Source organism: Cornus florida, unplaced genomic scaffold (genome assembly GCF_030987335.1).
Source record: "Cornus florida cultivar Cherokee Brave unplaced genomic scaffold, ASM3098733v1 CherokeeBrave_3.0.0_Hap2_Chr08, whole genome shotgun sequence".
Classification (NCBI taxonomy): domain Eukaryota; kingdom Viridiplantae; phylum Streptophyta; class Magnoliopsida; order Cornales; family Cornaceae; genus Cornus; species Cornus florida.
The window spans coordinates 23883962-23901329 of NW_026775578.1; the positions used below are offsets into that span (position 1 = coordinate 23883962).

The following is a 17368-nucleotide window of genomic DNA, read 5'->3' on the forward strand; positions in this document are numbered from 1 at the left end:
AAGTGAATCAAAACAATTTAATCAATGCAATTTAGGAGGAATTAATGAAATGAAATCAATTCAAATTTTGGATTTTTGAAGATGTTTCTTAGACTTATGGACATACACATTATTTTTACTAAAAATGTTTTACTTAGAAAGTCCTTGTGCCCGCATCTAATTGAATTTTCAATAATGCATTTTGAATTGAATTGAATTGAATTAGTATCAAGAACTCCTCTTGTTTAGAATTCAGGAGATCTTTAAAATTGGGAGATTTTATGGCCAGAACAAAGGCTGCGAAACTGCCGGGGCACGCCTCAATAGGGAAAGAATGGTAATAGTTCAAGAGCCAATACATGGCTATTTTATTCATCTCGATGCTTCTACTTGTTCAGCACCTAATGAAAACGACAGAAAGATCATCTAATCGCTTATGTAGCATCGATTCTTTTTCTTCGTCAATGAGGTAGGATTAAGTTTGAATGAATTCTAGTTCAATTCAATCAATGGGATTAAGTTTTTTTCCCCATTTGTTCTACCATAACACAAAAGTCAAGAGAGTAGATGATTGATACAAAATCTAAAAGTAGTGGTACTAACTGAATAATTCTAGAAGCTTAGGGATGTTTCTGGTAAATAAATTCTAGAACATACCGTCCTCTTCAGCAATTAACCGTCATTTATTCAAGTGGCGTGAGTGAGAAGTCTCTAGAACTATCGAGATATATCACCTTGATACCTTATTACCCTATATAACCACTTATCGTTCACAGATTCGGTACAACTTTCCTCTGATATTCGTTACATTTTCTTTGCGAATCACTCACTTTCTCAGTCTCCAAACGCTCCAAAATGTCGCTGATTCCACACATTTTCGGCCGCCGATCGAACGTGTACGATCCATTTTCTCTCGAGGTCTGGGATCCCTTCCAGGGATGGCCATTCGACAATAATTCCCGGTCAATTTCCGATCGGTTCAGCTCCAACTTCCCCTCTGAGACGGCGTCGTTTGCTCACGCGAACATCGACTGGAAGGAGACTCCGACGGCTCACGTGTTCAAGGCGGATGTGCCGGGGCTGAAGGAGGAGGAGGTGAAGGTGGAGGTGGAGGACGACAAGATCCTCCACATCAGCGGCGAGAGGAACCGCGAGCAGGAGGAGAAGGGCGACACCTGGCACCGCGTGGAGCGGAGCAGCGGCCGGTTCATGCGGCGGTTCAGGCTGCCGGAGAACGCCAAAGTCGATCAGGTGAAGGCGGCGATGGAGAACGGTGTGCTCACCGTGACGGTTCCGAAAGTGGAGGCCAAGAAGACCGATGTGAAGTCCGTTGAAATTTCTGGTTGATTTATGGTCAGTTGGAGTGGGCGTATGTTTGTTAGGGTTTGGTGTGTAAATCAATGGGTTGGAATATCTGAATCTGTATATGCTTATGGCTTGAATATAATTAGGAAGTGAACTCTGTTTTCAACTTTAGTTTGTGATTATGTAGCTACGAAATAGTGGATTAGTGAGGTTGAGAAATCGATTGGGGGTGAAAGTCACTCTATGAGACATTGAATTGAAATCCAAAATGTCTACCAAATCCATAGTTAATTTGATTCTAAACTCCTTAATTCAAGTCTAATTTGGCGGTTTTAATTGACTTAAAACTGAAAATTATAAGTTGATTATTTGTTTTTTCAATCGAAATTCTGTTCTCTATAGTAACAACTTGAAGAACAGAGTTAGGTTTAGAGTTAGGGTTTCAATCAACTGGTTTTTAGAAAGGCAATCCTCATGGTTTCATAATGAAATTTTGATAGAGTCATCTTCCACGGGATGTTGAAGTGGTGGCGAAAGCTGGGTATGATGGCGTTTGCAGATATTCAGGTTTGTTTAGCTGGGAATCAAAGTTTTTAGGTTATCTCCGTGAAGCTAATATTGTTGCTCACCGAGTCACCATTTAGCAGGGTGGGCTCTTAGGAGTAAACTTGAAAACCTTTTTGGTTTTTATATTCCTTTTGCATTCAAAGTTGTAAGATTGGAGACTTATCTGCTTTGGTTTTTAGATTCCTTTTGCATTCAAATGTGTATGATTGGAGACTTATCTGCTCAAGTTTTAGGCTCTCCCAATTATATTAATGAAATATCTTGCATTTTTGTCAAAAATAAATACATAAATAATAAATAAACTCAAATCCATATTATCAAAATTTTACATTCACATAAGCTTGGATGCCATTGTAACAAGATCAACTCATTTTTTTTTTTTTACTTGACACTAATATGAAAATTATCATATCTCATCCTTATCAGGGATATGCAAATAAATGTGTCAATTTTATTTTTTAATATTTTTTCGATGTGTCAAATAATGATTGATCATATTAGTCTGGAGTGAGATCCAAGATAACATTTTTATTTTTATTTTTTATTTTTTATTATTATTATTTTTTTGGATGTGTCAAATAATGATTGATCATGTTAGTCTGGAGTGAGATCCAAGATAGCATGTTAGAAAGATTTTTAGAGCCTCTAAAATTTTCTTGAACACACTCATACACTCACCCTTTTTAGAATTTGGATCCTCTAAGTTAAAGATTCTCTAAGTTAGTCGGCTAGTTTTCCATTCAATTAGCCTAAGTTGAATTCCCTATAAAATGACACGTAACATTAAAAACTTATTTACTGCTGGTGTTAAACCACGTCAATTACTCTAAAGAAACTTGGAAAACTGCACCCATTCGAATAAGGAAAATTTATCAAAGTTTAAAAACTGTACCGTTTTGAATTAAGGAAAATTCGTCATGCTAGATGTTTAACATCGTTATCTCTCCCTTATCTTTTTCAAAAAAATATCATCCTTCTCTCTCCTCTTTATTCATATCTGAAACTAGTCACGTTTCTGTTTCTCTTTTAAATAGTAACAAATTTTAGATTTTTTTTCTTAGTTGGTACTCACACAACTCCGGTTCCAAAGGTTTGTTTGCACGAAATTTTTAGATTTTAGATTTTTTTATCATTTTATTTTTTGATTTGGGAAATACAATAAAAAGGTAATGGATCCGTTAAAGTCAACTATATGCATGGTTAATATCACTAGCAGTATAGATCAATATATCATGCATTTGTATTGTCATCATTCTACATATTGTATTAAGATTTTTTTTTTTTTTTTTTTGATGAAAAAAGATTTAAATCTTGTAATGTGCTTATTTCTAATATTTAAACTAAAGTGTAGAGGATGTTTTGCAGATAATTCCAACCCATAATGCAGTTATATTTTGGAGTTTGTTATCATTTTACAATGACATAATGAAAATGGCTTTATCTTGAATTATTGGATTGAGTGGGATTAGTCTAGTAGACATGTAAGATGCAATTTGATCAAATACAACCCACATCAATCAAACCAACAAGAATAAAAACTCATTATATATAGACTGTACATTAACAGGTTATTCAAAAACCCCAATCATTTTCCCAATAACAATTGAACAAGCAGCTCCAACAACAACTGTAATTCTCCTACTTACCCTTCACTTGATGCATATATAGACGGTACATTAACAGGTTATTCAAAATATGAATCAGAACATTGAACTATGCATTCAGAATAAAGAGGAGAGAGAGGGAGAATCTTTTTTTGGAAAAGATAAGGGAGAGATAACAATGTTAAACGTTGTTAGAGTATGGTGAATTTTTCTTAATTCAAAACGGTACAATTTTTAAACTTTTGTAAATTTTCCTTATTTCAAAACGGTGCAGTTTTCAAAGTTTCTTTAAATTAGTAAACGTGGTTTAACACCAATAGTAAATAGGTTTTTAATATTACGTGTCATTTTATAAGGAATTCAACTTACGATAACTTATAGAATCTTTAACTTAGAGAATCTAAGTCCCACTTTTTATCCTTTGAAAACTTGAATCCTCAACCTTTTACTTTAAAAGATAAAAGAGTACCACTAAGTCACAAGGCCTAGGGTAAAAATTACAATTCTTCTACTTGTTAGCTACATTTCACTAATATGAGTAAAAAATAATAATAATAATTACTGTAAGCTTGCTTATAAGCCCATTAGCTATTGCCATATAATTAAAGTTGGTAGCATTTCCATTGCAATTTATTTGTGGAAACAACAATTGGTTATAAATATATAACAATCATGTCAATATGTTATAACTTATACTCCCTCCGTCCCAAAATACATGTCCACATTGATATTTGTGATTCACAAATATAGAACATGTATTTTGAGACGGAGGGAGTAACAAATATGTATGATATCTGGAATTACAAAGTGAAACGCATATTGTGTTTGTATTCTTCTAATTTAGTAGTCGCGGTTAGACATTTTTTAATAGTAGCAGAACAGGACTGTTGTACCAGAAAATGTGCACGAGAGATAAAAAAACACAAAATTAAAAATTACAATCCGATGCCAATAATGTGATCCACTTTAAAAATTTAGGTATATCTACCTAATAAAGATATTGTAGGGGATGTATCCCACGGTTCCAACGTGGCAAACCTTAAAATTTGCTAGGAGGGTTGGAATAAATGTAAGGGATGTATCTCACGGTTCCATATTGTAGGTGCAAATTTTCTCTCTATTAAAATAAATTAAAAGAAAAAATACAACTCACTCAGAACGAGCAAATATAATATTAAGAGACAAGTGTATAATGCTCGATGCCTTTATTGGAGGTCTAGGCCTCTATTTATAAGAAACAAGGTGGTGGAATTATGGTAGGACTTACATGGCTTGTCCTCCAATCCATTCCATAAATGATATTCATTACAATTATAATCCTTTCATTTTTACAATTCTTTCCCTGCAAAACTTTCCTTGCACATAACTTGCTTTCTTTGCTGAATCATTTATCTAGTAGGACTGGTCTACCTTTAATTGAGATTGGGCTGCGTGTGGGCTGATCCAAATGACTCGGTGAATGGGCTTGGAGTTCAACCTTGGCTCCCTAAGCTGTTGACACTTCCACTGGGCTTGAATGAGATTGTATGCATCTGGGCTTAGTAAATGGGCCGTATGGCCTGGGTCAGCAGTCTATATGGAAGCAAGACTTTGCCTGGGCTTGTTCCGAATTGGGTTCTCCCAATTTGGGCTTGATACCGATCGGGCCCTTACTGTATCTAATATCAATTTGTAGTGTAATGACGTGGACGATTCTTACTGGAGGCGGGATTTTTTCCCTCCACACTTTGCCCCCAATTCCCTCTTTAATTGGACTACAGCTCCTAATTAAAAGGGAATTGAAGTTACACGGTTGCCAATTCTATAAAAGGGAGTTCAAGGTGTGTCTATTGCCATTATGACTAAAAGACCTCTTCATAGTTCATTCCTGACGCTGCGACGTTCACTGTGCTTATTGCTTCAGCGTGATCTCAGGTTAGTTCCTCATTCATTTGTCTAATTTCTTTCATATCATGAGCTCCTCATCCACTCACGACCATATAAACCTTGTAGATTCGGATTCCACACCTTCTTCTTCTCCCAGTCTCATTAGGATCCTTCCCCCTAGGGTTTCTGACCTCGTTAAATTCACAAATGATTTAGTTGTTCAAATGGATGCCTCCCCTTCACAAGCTGAAGTATCCACTTCTGGGTCAGATTGTGTGTTTACTAAAGAGGAAAGAGAATTGATTTTGTCTGTTCGGCATATCAAGTTCTCTATTGAGTCTGTAATAGAGGATTTTGAGAATCATGATGGGGTAGACATTATCGAATACCCAGAAGGGGCTGACTTTAGTTCCTGCGAAGGCGTAGGGGCAATGAATTGTTTCTATCAGTTGGGCACCTTAACGCTCTTAGGTTCCCTCTTCACCCTTTCTATCATCTAGTCTTCAATAAGTTAGGACTTGCCCCTCTCCAAGTAAACCCTAACTTTTTTCGAGTGGTCTCGGCACTTCTAGTTCGTCGAAGGCTAAGAGTCTTGACTTGACTCTTGCTGGTTTACTCATTACCTATACCATCGCCAAGCATGGGACAGAGCTTGGCTGTTTCTACTTCACTTCCCTCTTCAGCAAAGGATATGTATGGACCTCCTTTCCTCCGAGAAGAAGTGGAAAGAGAGGATATAATTGTGAAGGGGAATTGGTCTGTGGATAAATTGAATACCCTCCCCATTCCTCGCAAATTTGGAAAGCTAGGTATAGAATATCTTCCCTCATTCTATGAAAAGTGCTCTGGTTGTTTCCCTTGTCAAGTTTTATTATTTCGTTATACTTATGAATTTCTTGGTCTTCTTTCAGTTACATTCCCCTCTTCCGTAGCTAAGAAAAGACTTGCTTTCTCGAAGCACAAGTTTGGAGCGAGCCCCCTTCTGTTAAGGAGTTACTCATTTCATCCAACCTTTAAGAAATTTTTTCCAGTGCCGCAGCTACAGACCTTATGGATTTGGCACTTCCATCCTTTGACAGCTTCCCCCTGACTGAGGAAGAAAAATAGAGAGCTGAAGCTCGAAAAAAGAAAGCTGCTGAAGAGTAACCTCTGCTAGTCATTAGGTCGACTGAGCATGAGAAGGAGGTAGATGAACCTCCTTTTAAGAAGACAAGATCGAACCCTCCTTCCAGCAGCAAAGGCAAAAAATCCCCAAAAGCAAGGGGAAGAAGGCTGGGGAAACTGACCCATAGGAGGAAGTCCGGGCTTATGTTCAAGCCAAATCTAGGGAACCTTAGAGGCATGTCTTCTCAAAGGGCTGATAAGTCAATCCTTCACTCCGGGGATTTAATAGTCTCTGACCCCTTTGCTGCCTTGGCGATTGCTCGAGGGATGTGGCTACCCAATGATGAAGGGATTATTGGGAATCTGGGGTTGGATCAGCTATTACTATCTGCCCCAGTTGATGTTATAAAGGTTTATTCTTTTCCCTTCACTTGCTTAATTCTTTAGATTTTTTTTCACCGTATATTTACTGATATTGTCATTGTTGATTATGTAGAGTCTGTACCAGACTATGGCACTGTGTGCCACTGCTGAAGCTCAGTCTCTTTCCATTAAGAAACTGGAAAGAGACCTGGGCAATGCTGAGAAGAAGGTTTCGCACTTTGCTATGAATGCGAAGATCGCTTCTGATGCGAGGGATGTTTATAAGAATCGCCTGGAAGCTTCTAAGGCGAAGGTGGAGACTCTGGAAGCTAAAGTCCAGCGCTTGAATGATGCCATTGGTACTTGCATTACTGCTGGGAGGCAAATGCAAGGACGTTACTCCACTATTGTGCGTTTATGCAGTGCAAAGGCTTTTAGGTTCAGCTTCAACCAGGATTCTGGTGACAAAGCAAAGGATCCGGAAGCCTTTGACGTTGACATAGAAGTGTCCTTCCCTTATGCCGAGGGTCCAAAAGCTTAAGAAGCTGAGGTGCTCTTTGCTGAAATGGTGAAGGCTTATCCAGAGGGTCATCCAGCTTCAAGCTTGTCAGCTCCTCCATCTTCTGACTTGCCAGCTCCTTTATCCACAAGTCTGAATGTAGTGGATGCCTTTGACTCTACTCCATTTGATCTAAAAAGGAAGTAGAGTTGTGTAACTCTTTTTTTTTTTCCTTGTTTTGAAAGAATGAATGTAGAAACTATATATTTTTATTCTTGAAATGCAGTGACTGCATTTATTCTGAAGTCTCTTTCATACTTGTGAATGCTTTTGGTTTTTACACTACTATATTGTAATAATGTGCTCCTATCCTCAAGGAAAAAGGCTCATTGACTGAAAACTTCGTACCTTTTGTGGTCCAGAGCAAAAATAGGAAAGATGATAAGAAGGGAATCCCTTTGACTGTTTAATTAATATCTGAGGATGGTTTCTCCGTCTAGTATTCTAACCATCAAGGGAACCCTTCTTGCCACTGATTTATATGACATAGATATATCAATACTTGTTTTCTTTGTATTATTTCGATGTGGGACAAAACTTTCCACGAGTTATAAAAAAGGATCTGTGGGTGTGTTGCCATAAAGAATTTTTGCCCCCAGTTGGTCTTATACCTTACTGGCGTAGCCTCGGACTTAAATCGTCCGAGTGGTATACTCTTTGGCTAGGAGCCTGAGAGAAATTATATTGCACTGGACTCATGTTATCCGAAACGATATGTTCCTTAGTCACGAGCTTGGGAAGAACTGTACTGTACCGGACTCTTGAGGTTCGAAACGATGTGTTCCTCGGCTATGAGCCTGGGAGGAACTATTATATGCCGAACTCTTGAGGTCCGAGCATTGTGTTCCTCGGCAATGAACCTGAGAGGAACTGTGTTATGTTAGACTCTTGAGATCCGAAGCAATGTGTTCCTCGGCTATGAGCCTGGGAGGAACTGCTGTATGCCGGACTCTTGAGGTCCGAGGCATTGTGTTCATCGGCTATGAGCCTGAGAGGAACTGTATTGTGTCGAACTCTTGAGGTCCGAAGTGATATATTCCTCGGTTATGAGCCTGAGAGGAACTGTATTGTGTCGAACTCTTGAGGTCTGAAGTGATATATTCCTCGGCTATGAGCCTGAGATGAATTGTATTGTGCTGGACTCTTGAGGTCCGGGCGTTGTGTTCCTTGGTAATGAGCCTGAGAGGAACTGTATTGTGCTAGATTCTTGAGGTCCGAGACCTGGTCTGGAAAACTTACCAAGCATGCAAAGTTGGTCGAAGATTCAAAAATGACATGAGGCCAAGAAAGAAAGTAACTGTAACTGAGGAGTCCCCCATACATGTGTTTGGGAGACTTCTTTCCACAGAGACTCTCTTCGTGGCAACCGAATGTGGTATGCTAACTCTATATTTTCTATATACCTCTTGTATTCCTATTCGATGTGGGACAAGGAATTTAATATGGGCCAAAAACTTGGTTTGTTTGGAAAGAACAAAAATTATTGCAAAGAATGCCCGTTGGTACTAGGGCTTTGAACACCATTTGGGCTGGGCCGTTACTATTACCAACGGGCCCTCTTTGCAATGCACCCAAATACTTTAATATTTCCCTATATAAAGGAACGTATAGAAGTAGTTTTTTCCCGATGTGGGACCACAGTAGATAAGTGCTCTGAGCTACACGTATTTGCGGTTTGTGTCCAAAAACGAGAGAAAAACTGTAAAGCGCCTTTGGGTCCATGATTTAAGTAGAGCTTGAATGTTCAATGGGCATTCGTTGCAACGTACATTCACTTTAAAGTAGTTTTCATGAAAAAAGGACTTGTAAGTATCACCAAAAAGCCAAAAAATTATATAGCTTTGTTTTGTTTATTTTGTGGTAATATCTTTCTTGGTAATTTCTTTTTTTTTTTTTGGTCGTAATATCAACAGTAGGGTACATGTTTTTGTTGTAATATCAACAGTAGGGTACATGTATTGCCCCCTATGACGATAAAGAAAATAGCAACAAGTAATACCCCATATTACTAAAGTAAAAGGAGTAAATATGTGTATAACTCAAGAAACTTTTATTATATGGGCTTAGAAATAGCCATATTTGGATAGAAAATAGACGTATGCTGTCTGTAAAAGAAAAGTAAATAAACCATATTATTTAATGATAGTACCTTTTCAAGTGTATTGTATTCCATGAACGTGAAATTGGACGCCCATCAACTTCCGCCAATCGATAAGCTCCTTTCCCTACTACTTCTGTGACTCTGTAAGGTCTAATCCAATTGGGTTGTAACTTTTTTACATAGGTTGTTTCCTGCTTCAACACCCAATCTCCTTCCACAAAACGTCTGAACCTAACTCGCTTGTTGTAACTGTTACACAACTGTTGTTGGTACGAAGTGAGCCTAATTGTTGTGGTATCCCTTTTCTCTTCCAAGAGATCGAGGATGTGTTCAAGCTGTTGATCATTGTTACCTTTAAGCACCAAGTAGGTTTAAAGAGTTGGAACTGCTGATTCCGTGGGGATGACAGCCTCAGACCCATAGGCCATGACAAAAGGGCTTTCTCCCGTTGGCCTTTGTAGGGTGGTTTGATATGCCTAAAGCACCTAAGGTAGATTCTCGTACCATTTTGATTTTAGCTTTTCCAACTTTTTCTTCAAGCAGCTGAAAATGATTCGGTTAGTTATTTCAGCCTGCCCATTTCCCTAAGGTTGGCTAACTGCAGCTAGCTTTTGCCTAATCCAATACTCGACGAAGAACTTTCTTGTGCTTCAGTTATCCAAGTTCGGGCTATTGTCCATCATGATAACCTTCGGTACCCCAAATCGGCAGATTATGTTGTTCCATAGAAAACTCTTCACTTGTTCATGAGTCACGCTTGAGTAAGCTTCGGCTTCAACCCATTTAGTGAAGTAATCCGTGGCTAGCAACATGCATTTCTTTTTCTCCATAGTTTTGGGTAAAAGACCGACCATATCAATCCCCCATTGAGCGAATGGCCATGGATTCGACATTGCGTGCAAATCTTTGGTTTGATGTTTCATTGGACCATGTCACTGGCACTTGTCACATCTTCTGGCATACTCTTCAGTATTCCAAGCCAAGTAAGGCCAAAAATAACCTTGAGTTAGGACCTTATACGCCAAGGATCTGCCTCCAGAGTGGTTGCCATAATCCTCGTCATGAATCTATTTTAGAATCGTGCGGGCCTCAGTGGGACTTAAACACTTTAGGTAAGGACCTGAGAATGACTTCCAATATAATTGATTATTGATGATAGCATATTTGGCTGCAGTGAGCCTGAGTTTTCGTGCCTCGGCCTTTTAGTTCGGAAGAGTCCTCTCCTTAAGGTAAGCTTCTAATGGATCCATCCAGCATGGTTCGCGTGGAACATCTGGGATTATCATTATCTCCTGCCAACGGCTTATACTTGGTTCGTCCAGGATGTCAATTGGTATGATCCGGACCAAATCTTCATCTAAAAAAGATGCTACTGCAGCCAATTGATCTGCTTCGGAATTCTCCTCACGAGATACCTGATGGAATTCGATTTGATTGAACCCTCGTGAGGCACTCTCCACAGCCTTGCTGTAGGCTTTTATTCTATCTTCCTTGGGTTGATAGTGGCCTGTTACCTGATTCACAATAAGTTGAGAATCACTAAAAACTTTTAGACACCTTACCTGAAGCTGGCTTGCTAACAGAAGTCCTGCGAGCAAGGCCTCATATTCTGCCTCATTCTTAGTGGCAGGAAAAGTCAGACAGATTGATTATTGTAGCTTGGTGCCTTCAGGGGTTGTGATAACGACTTCGGCCCCGACACTAATCAGGTTTGAGGAACCATCCATCCGAAGCTCCTATTGTGGCTCAGAAGGACCTGGTTCTTCGGGCTTATCCTTATATTCTAAGAGGAAATTAGCTAGTGCTTGTCCTTTATATGACACCTTTGGTTCATAGGATATATCAAAGGAATTGAGTTCAATTGCCCATTTAGTTATTCTTCCGGAGAAATCTGGCTTGGAAAGAATGACTCGCATGGGGTAGTTGGTAAGAACTTTAATGCTATGCAACTTAAAGTAATGTCGAAGCTTTCTATTTGCAAACACCAATGCTAGTATAATTTTCTCTGCTTTGCTATATCATGTTTCTGCATCTGTCATTGTCTTACTGGTGTAGAAGACTGGATACTGATTCTTCCTTTCTTCTCTAATCAACACTGCACTCGTGGCTATGCTGGAGATGGCTAAGTACATAATAAGAGTTTCACCAGGCTTCGGAGCTGACAGAATTGGGGGTTCAGCCATATAGCACTTCAGTTGATTGAGAGCAGCCTACTGTTGAGGTCCCCATATCAAAGAATGGTTTGCACTTATCTAATAATCGAGAGATAAATCGACTAAGAGTAGCGATTCGGCCAGTCAAAACCTGTATTTCCATGCAGGTTTTTGGTTCTTTATTTTGTATAAGGGCCTGGGCCTGATCCGGACTCATTTCAATTCCCCTTTTGTTTACAATATGGCCGAAGAACTGTCCTGAAGAAACCGCAAATGAGCACTTCGAAAGTTTTAGCTTCATATCATACCTTCTCAAAGTGTTAAAAACCTCTTGGAGGTGCTTCGGAAGTTCCTCATTCTTCACACTTTTGACCACCATGTCGTCGATATAGGCCTTGACTATCTTTCCCAACATCTCGTCGAAGATTTTGTTAACAAGGCGCTGGTAAGTTGCACTGGCATTCTTGAGTTCGAAGGGTATAACTCTATAACTGTAGGTGCCCTTCTCTGTTATGAAGGCAGTTTTCTCTTCATCTTCTGGATTCATAGGGATTTGGTTATAGCCAGAGTATGCATTAAATGTGAGCCTTTCAAAACCAGTGGTAGTATCAACTATCTGATCTATTTTGGGTAATGGAAAACTGTCTTTAGGGTAGGCTGTGTTGAGGTTGGTAAAATCTATGCACACCTTTCATTTTTCATTCTTCTTCTGAACTACCACCACGTTAGAGAGCCATTGTGGGTAGTGCACCTCTCGGATGAAGCCCGCCTGAAGCAATTTGCTTACCTCTTCAGCTATAATTCGGTTACGCTCAGGAGTGAACCTTCTGTGCCTTTGCTTGATTGGTTTGAAAGCTGGATCCACCTTCAGGTTATGGCATGAGATTGAAAGATTGATTCCTACCATGTCTGAATGCTCCCAAGCAAATGCATCTGTGTTCCGTCGAATGACATCAATTAATGCTTTCTTTTCTTCGGCTGTGGGGGAAGAACCTATGTAGGTGACTTTCTGAGGATCACCGAGGATTACTTTGACAGCCTTCAGAGACTCCTCGGTAGGTTTTTCAGCTTCGGCCTCATCCTTTGCTTTCAAATACCTGGGCAGAGGATTCTGTAATTACTATTTGGACATGCTCCCAGGAGGTGCGATTGGTTGGGACTGTTTTGTTACTTTCTTTGCTTCATTCTATGTCAACATATAGCATTCTTTAGCAGTGACTTGATCTTCCTTAAGATCAATAACCTCTTTACTGTTCGAAGACAAGCATCACATCACTTGATGAAGGGTAGATGGAACCCCGTTCATTCGGTGGATCCAACCTCTTCCCATAATAAGATTGTAGGAAGGGTGGATCTCCGTTAGAACAAAGTTTTCCTTCAGTGTCCTCTTTGCTGCTGTCACAGATAGGTCAATTACCCCAAGGGGGTCCACCTTTGTGCCATCAAACCCTATCAAGGTGGGTAGAATTGACGATGACGGAATCTCCAGTTGCTCAAAAACCGCCTTTGTGATGATGTTGGCACTGCTACCTGGGTCTATCAAAACCCTATTAATCATGCAATTTGCCACCAAGAGACTGATATCCAACGGATCCTCGTGGGGGAGTTGAACTCTGGATAGATCTCTATTGCCGAACCCAATGTTGACGCTTCCCGAAGCGATAGCGTTTATTGAGGATAACCTCCTTAGCTTATAGGTTATCCTCAATCAGGATCTATATACCTCTTCTAACTCTTGATCGTCCTCCGATCTTCCATGTATTGCATAGATGACCTTCACTTAACTACCTTCGACTTTCCAAAGATTGACCTCCCGGGGCTTCACGTACTCCTTTGTTATAAGGTAGTTTGCCAATTCACCTCTCATTATCATGTTTTCCACTGCCGCCTAAGGGATTTGCAATCATTAGTTGTATGCCTGTAATCTCTATGGTAGGCGCAATGCTTGTTCTTGTCTCTCTGTTCCAAAGGTTGCCTTATTGGCTGAGGGGCTGCAAACTTCATCTTATTCTCCTGGAATAGCCGAGCCAAGGTTGTGCAAAGAGGTGTGAACTTTTCCTCTGTCCTTTGCCTTTTCTCGAGTATTTGAATGGCTGGTGTTGAAATGTGCTGGCTTTTTCGGCTTTTTGAGTTTGAAACCTTTTCTTGGGGCTTATTTTCCACTATGACAAGGGTGGCATGTTGCGCTCGGTGGGCCACATTCTCTTCAAGCAGGATATAGATCTGTGCCCTAGCATTGAGAGTCTGCATATCCGGAGGGGAATATTTAACCAGGGATATATGGAACTTGGTTTCCTGAATCATTGTAAGTTTGAACGTTTCTATTGCGGTAGTAGGATGGCAATCTGCTATTTCCGAAGCCTCCATGTTAAATCTGGACAAGAAATCCTGTAATGTTTCGCCTTTCTTTTCCTTTATAGTGAAAAGACTAGCAATACTCTTCTTTTGCTTCTTATTACTGCAATACTGTGCTAGGAACATAGTGCACAGAGTTTCGTAGTCTGGAATAGATTTGTGTGGCCTATTCCTGAACCACTCCAGCGCAGCCCTTGTTAGACTGGTAGGGAAAACTTTGCACATCCAAGGGTTATTGTGATCGTCTAAAGCCATCTTTTGTGCGTAGTAATCTAGGTGTCGAGAAGGATTTCCCGTACCATCAAACTGGGTAAAGGAAGGCATAGTGAATTTCTGAGGTCTGTCAACAAGGTACACATCGTCAGTGAATGGGGTCTTCACGAGAGAATTCTTATGTTCCCTGGCCATCTCGGCTGGCGTTTGAACTCTCAGGAGTCTCTTCTCGTCAAAGGCCTCCTCTACTCCCACACCATCTGGAACACCATTAGACCATACTGTAAGCTTACGGCTGGACTTGGCCTATTTGTCCTGTGTGCGATGAGGAAGATTGTCTGAAGCTACTGCCTCGGACCTTGTCCTCTGCTCTTACTGAACTTCACTGGGCCGAACTTCATTAAGCCGAACCTTATTGACCCGAGGCTCATTTTGGTTGGGAGGAGGCGCAGCCACATCAACTGGTGATGGTTGAGGTGTCAACTGAGCCATAGCCGTTTGAAGGGTGTCGTTTTGCTATTGAAGCAATGCAATCTGGGCAACGCTGGCTTCATTCGCCTAACGAAGTGTTTCGAATTGGTACAAGAACTCTTCTTGCATCTTTTGCATCAACTCCATCTGCTGATCAGCCGCCGTTGACTCTCCGTTCGACATTCTAGATCGTGGAAACAAAAACAATTTGAAACGAAAGTAGGAGTATATTTCTATATGCTTCCCATAGAAGGCGCCAAAGTGTAGGTGCAAAATTTCTCTCTATTAAAATAAATAAAAAGAAAAAATACAACTCGCTCAGAACAACCAAATATAATACTCAGAGACAAGTGTATAATGCTCGATGCCTTTATTGGAGGTCTAGGCCTCTATTTATAAGAAACAATGTGGTGGAATTATAGTAGGACTCGCATGGCTTGTCCTCCAATCCATTCCATATATGACATTCTTTACAATTATAATCCTTTCCTTTTTACAATTCTTTTCCTGCAAAATTTTCCTTGCACAGAACTTGCTTTCTTTGCTGAATCCTTTGTCTAGTAAGACTGGTCTACCTTTAATTGAGATTGGGTTGCATGTGGGCTGATCCAAATGACTCAGTGAATGGGCTTGGAGTTCAACCTTGGCTCCCCGGGCCGTTGACGCTTCCACTGGGCTTGAATGAGATTGTATGCATCTAGGCTTAGTAAATGGGCCGTATGGCCTGGGTCAGCAGTCTATATGGAAGCAAGACTTTGCCTGGGCTTGTTCCGAATTGGGTTCTCCCAATTTGGGCTTGATACCGATAGGGCCCTTGCTGTATCTAATATCAATTTGTAGTGTGATGATGTGGACGATTCTTACTGAAGGGGGGGATTTTTTCCCTCCACACATGTGGCACACCTTAACACTTGCTCGAGATCCATATAAGTCGTGTTAATAACCATCTACTCCAAAAGTTAAAACTGTTAGAGATGGTAGTACTTAAATATATAAATAATTTAATACATCCTCTTACGTGTGGCCTTCTTTTGGTCCAATACGTAGACCAAAATATAGCCCTTAGTGGCTCTTTGTCCATTATAAACATTCCTTATTTTCTTATCTTTACCATGCCTATATATAAGCTTTTTGTACTAAACCAATAAACAGATCTGAATAACAAAAATGTAGCCTTTAGTGACTCTTGGTCCATGGATGTAAGCTTTAGTGCCAAACCATGTATATGTATATGTTCTCCATCTTTCTCTCTTCCCTTTTCCTATTTACATTTCTTATTTCAGCATCCAAATTTTAACATGGTATCAGAACCTAGATGTTTGTAATCTAATCTAGAATTTGAGGGGGAGTATTGGTATTACTATCATTTCCCGGCTTAGTTCCGGCGTTGTTCCGACCATTTTTCCCAGCGAGTTCCAGTTTATTTTCTACAGCAAGATCTGGTTATTTTCTCGGCAAGATCTGGTTATTTTCCCAGCAAGATCTGGTCAATTTTCTAATTTTGTTTCGGACACCTTTTCATCATATTTCAAGGCGTTTCTTTAGCAAGTTGGACATTCATGATATTCATGTTCCAACTTGATGAAGTGTTGAAATATATAAATATTTCTATATAATTGTGGAGCAAAATCCTCCACCAATCATGATGATTCGATCAATTTTCTTCTAAATATAAATATTTCTATAAAATCAAAATTGTCCATTAATTATGGTACCTCCTTTCATTATTATACACTTTTTTTATTTTTTTATTTTTACCATGCCTATAGGCCCTTTGTACATCCATAGTGCCTCGAAATTTAAAAAGTCGAGCCAGGGTGCCTCACATAACCTATATACCCAATAAAGTCACACTACTCAACCAAGGTAGGCCCAAGCTCAGAGCCTTACCCTTGAGAGCTAAGCCAATGGATGGAAGTACAAAAAAAGGTACTCATGCATTGGGGGCAAAAAAAACTTTGGAGTAATTTTCAGAGAAACTCATTGTAAAGACAATTATTTATTCTCCATCACATTCTATATTTAAATACTTATTCATTTTCCATCACTTTTTTTTTTTTTTATTTAGATATCAATCCTGTTAATTTGTATTATTGATTGTAATAAACAAGCTCCATGTATACTCAATTTTCAATGATTTTTGTTTGTTTTATCCAGAAATTTTTAGGTGACTCGTGGTCCTCAGCCAATGACCATTAAACATTTAAAAATATAAAATTAAAAAAAACTGAAAAAATTTACAAGTTCTCCTTGCAATTATTTACCTGTTCGATGATGAGGTCAGCAATGAGCTGTATTGTGAGGGCACTTTCGTCAATACAAACAGAATATGATCAATCTAAATCAGACCGATCATTATATTAATATTCAAATAATCCAACGGTAAAGACAACACTCTATATAAAGTAATTATATAAACCATTTGCCTAGAAGTTTCTCAGAAATAGTCGTATATAGTCGTTGTGGTTGGAAATTGAAAACGCTCTGTTAGCACTTAACACTCTCCGGTAGCCGCATTTCACTTTCCAAAGCCATAAATTAAGGGCAAATGGATAACCAAGCAGCTCACTCCCTCCTCACGTGCTCATCTTCCCTATGCCGATGTAGGGTTACGGAAACTCCATGCTCAAGCTCGTCGAGCTTCTCTGCCTCTCCGGCTTCCACATCACCATGCTTATTGAGGGTGAAATTCACACGGTCCGATATGACACTGTTTACCTACAAGGAA

At 39.6% G+C, this 17368-nt stretch overlaps 1 protein-coding gene across 1 annotated transcript; it reads left to right on the forward strand.

The window, feature by feature from the left end:
- Positions 1-764: 764 nt before the first annotated feature.
- On the forward strand, positions 765-1455 carry LOC132270863 (18.1 kDa class I heat shock protein-like). The gene has a single exon (XM_059772071.1). The coding sequence runs from the start codon at positions 835-837 to the stop codon at positions 1324-1326; it is 492 nt and encodes a 163-aa protein (XP_059628054.1). The 5' UTR covers positions 765-834; the 3' UTR covers positions 1327-1455.
- The last annotated feature ends 15913 nt before the right edge of the window (positions 1456-17368 follow it).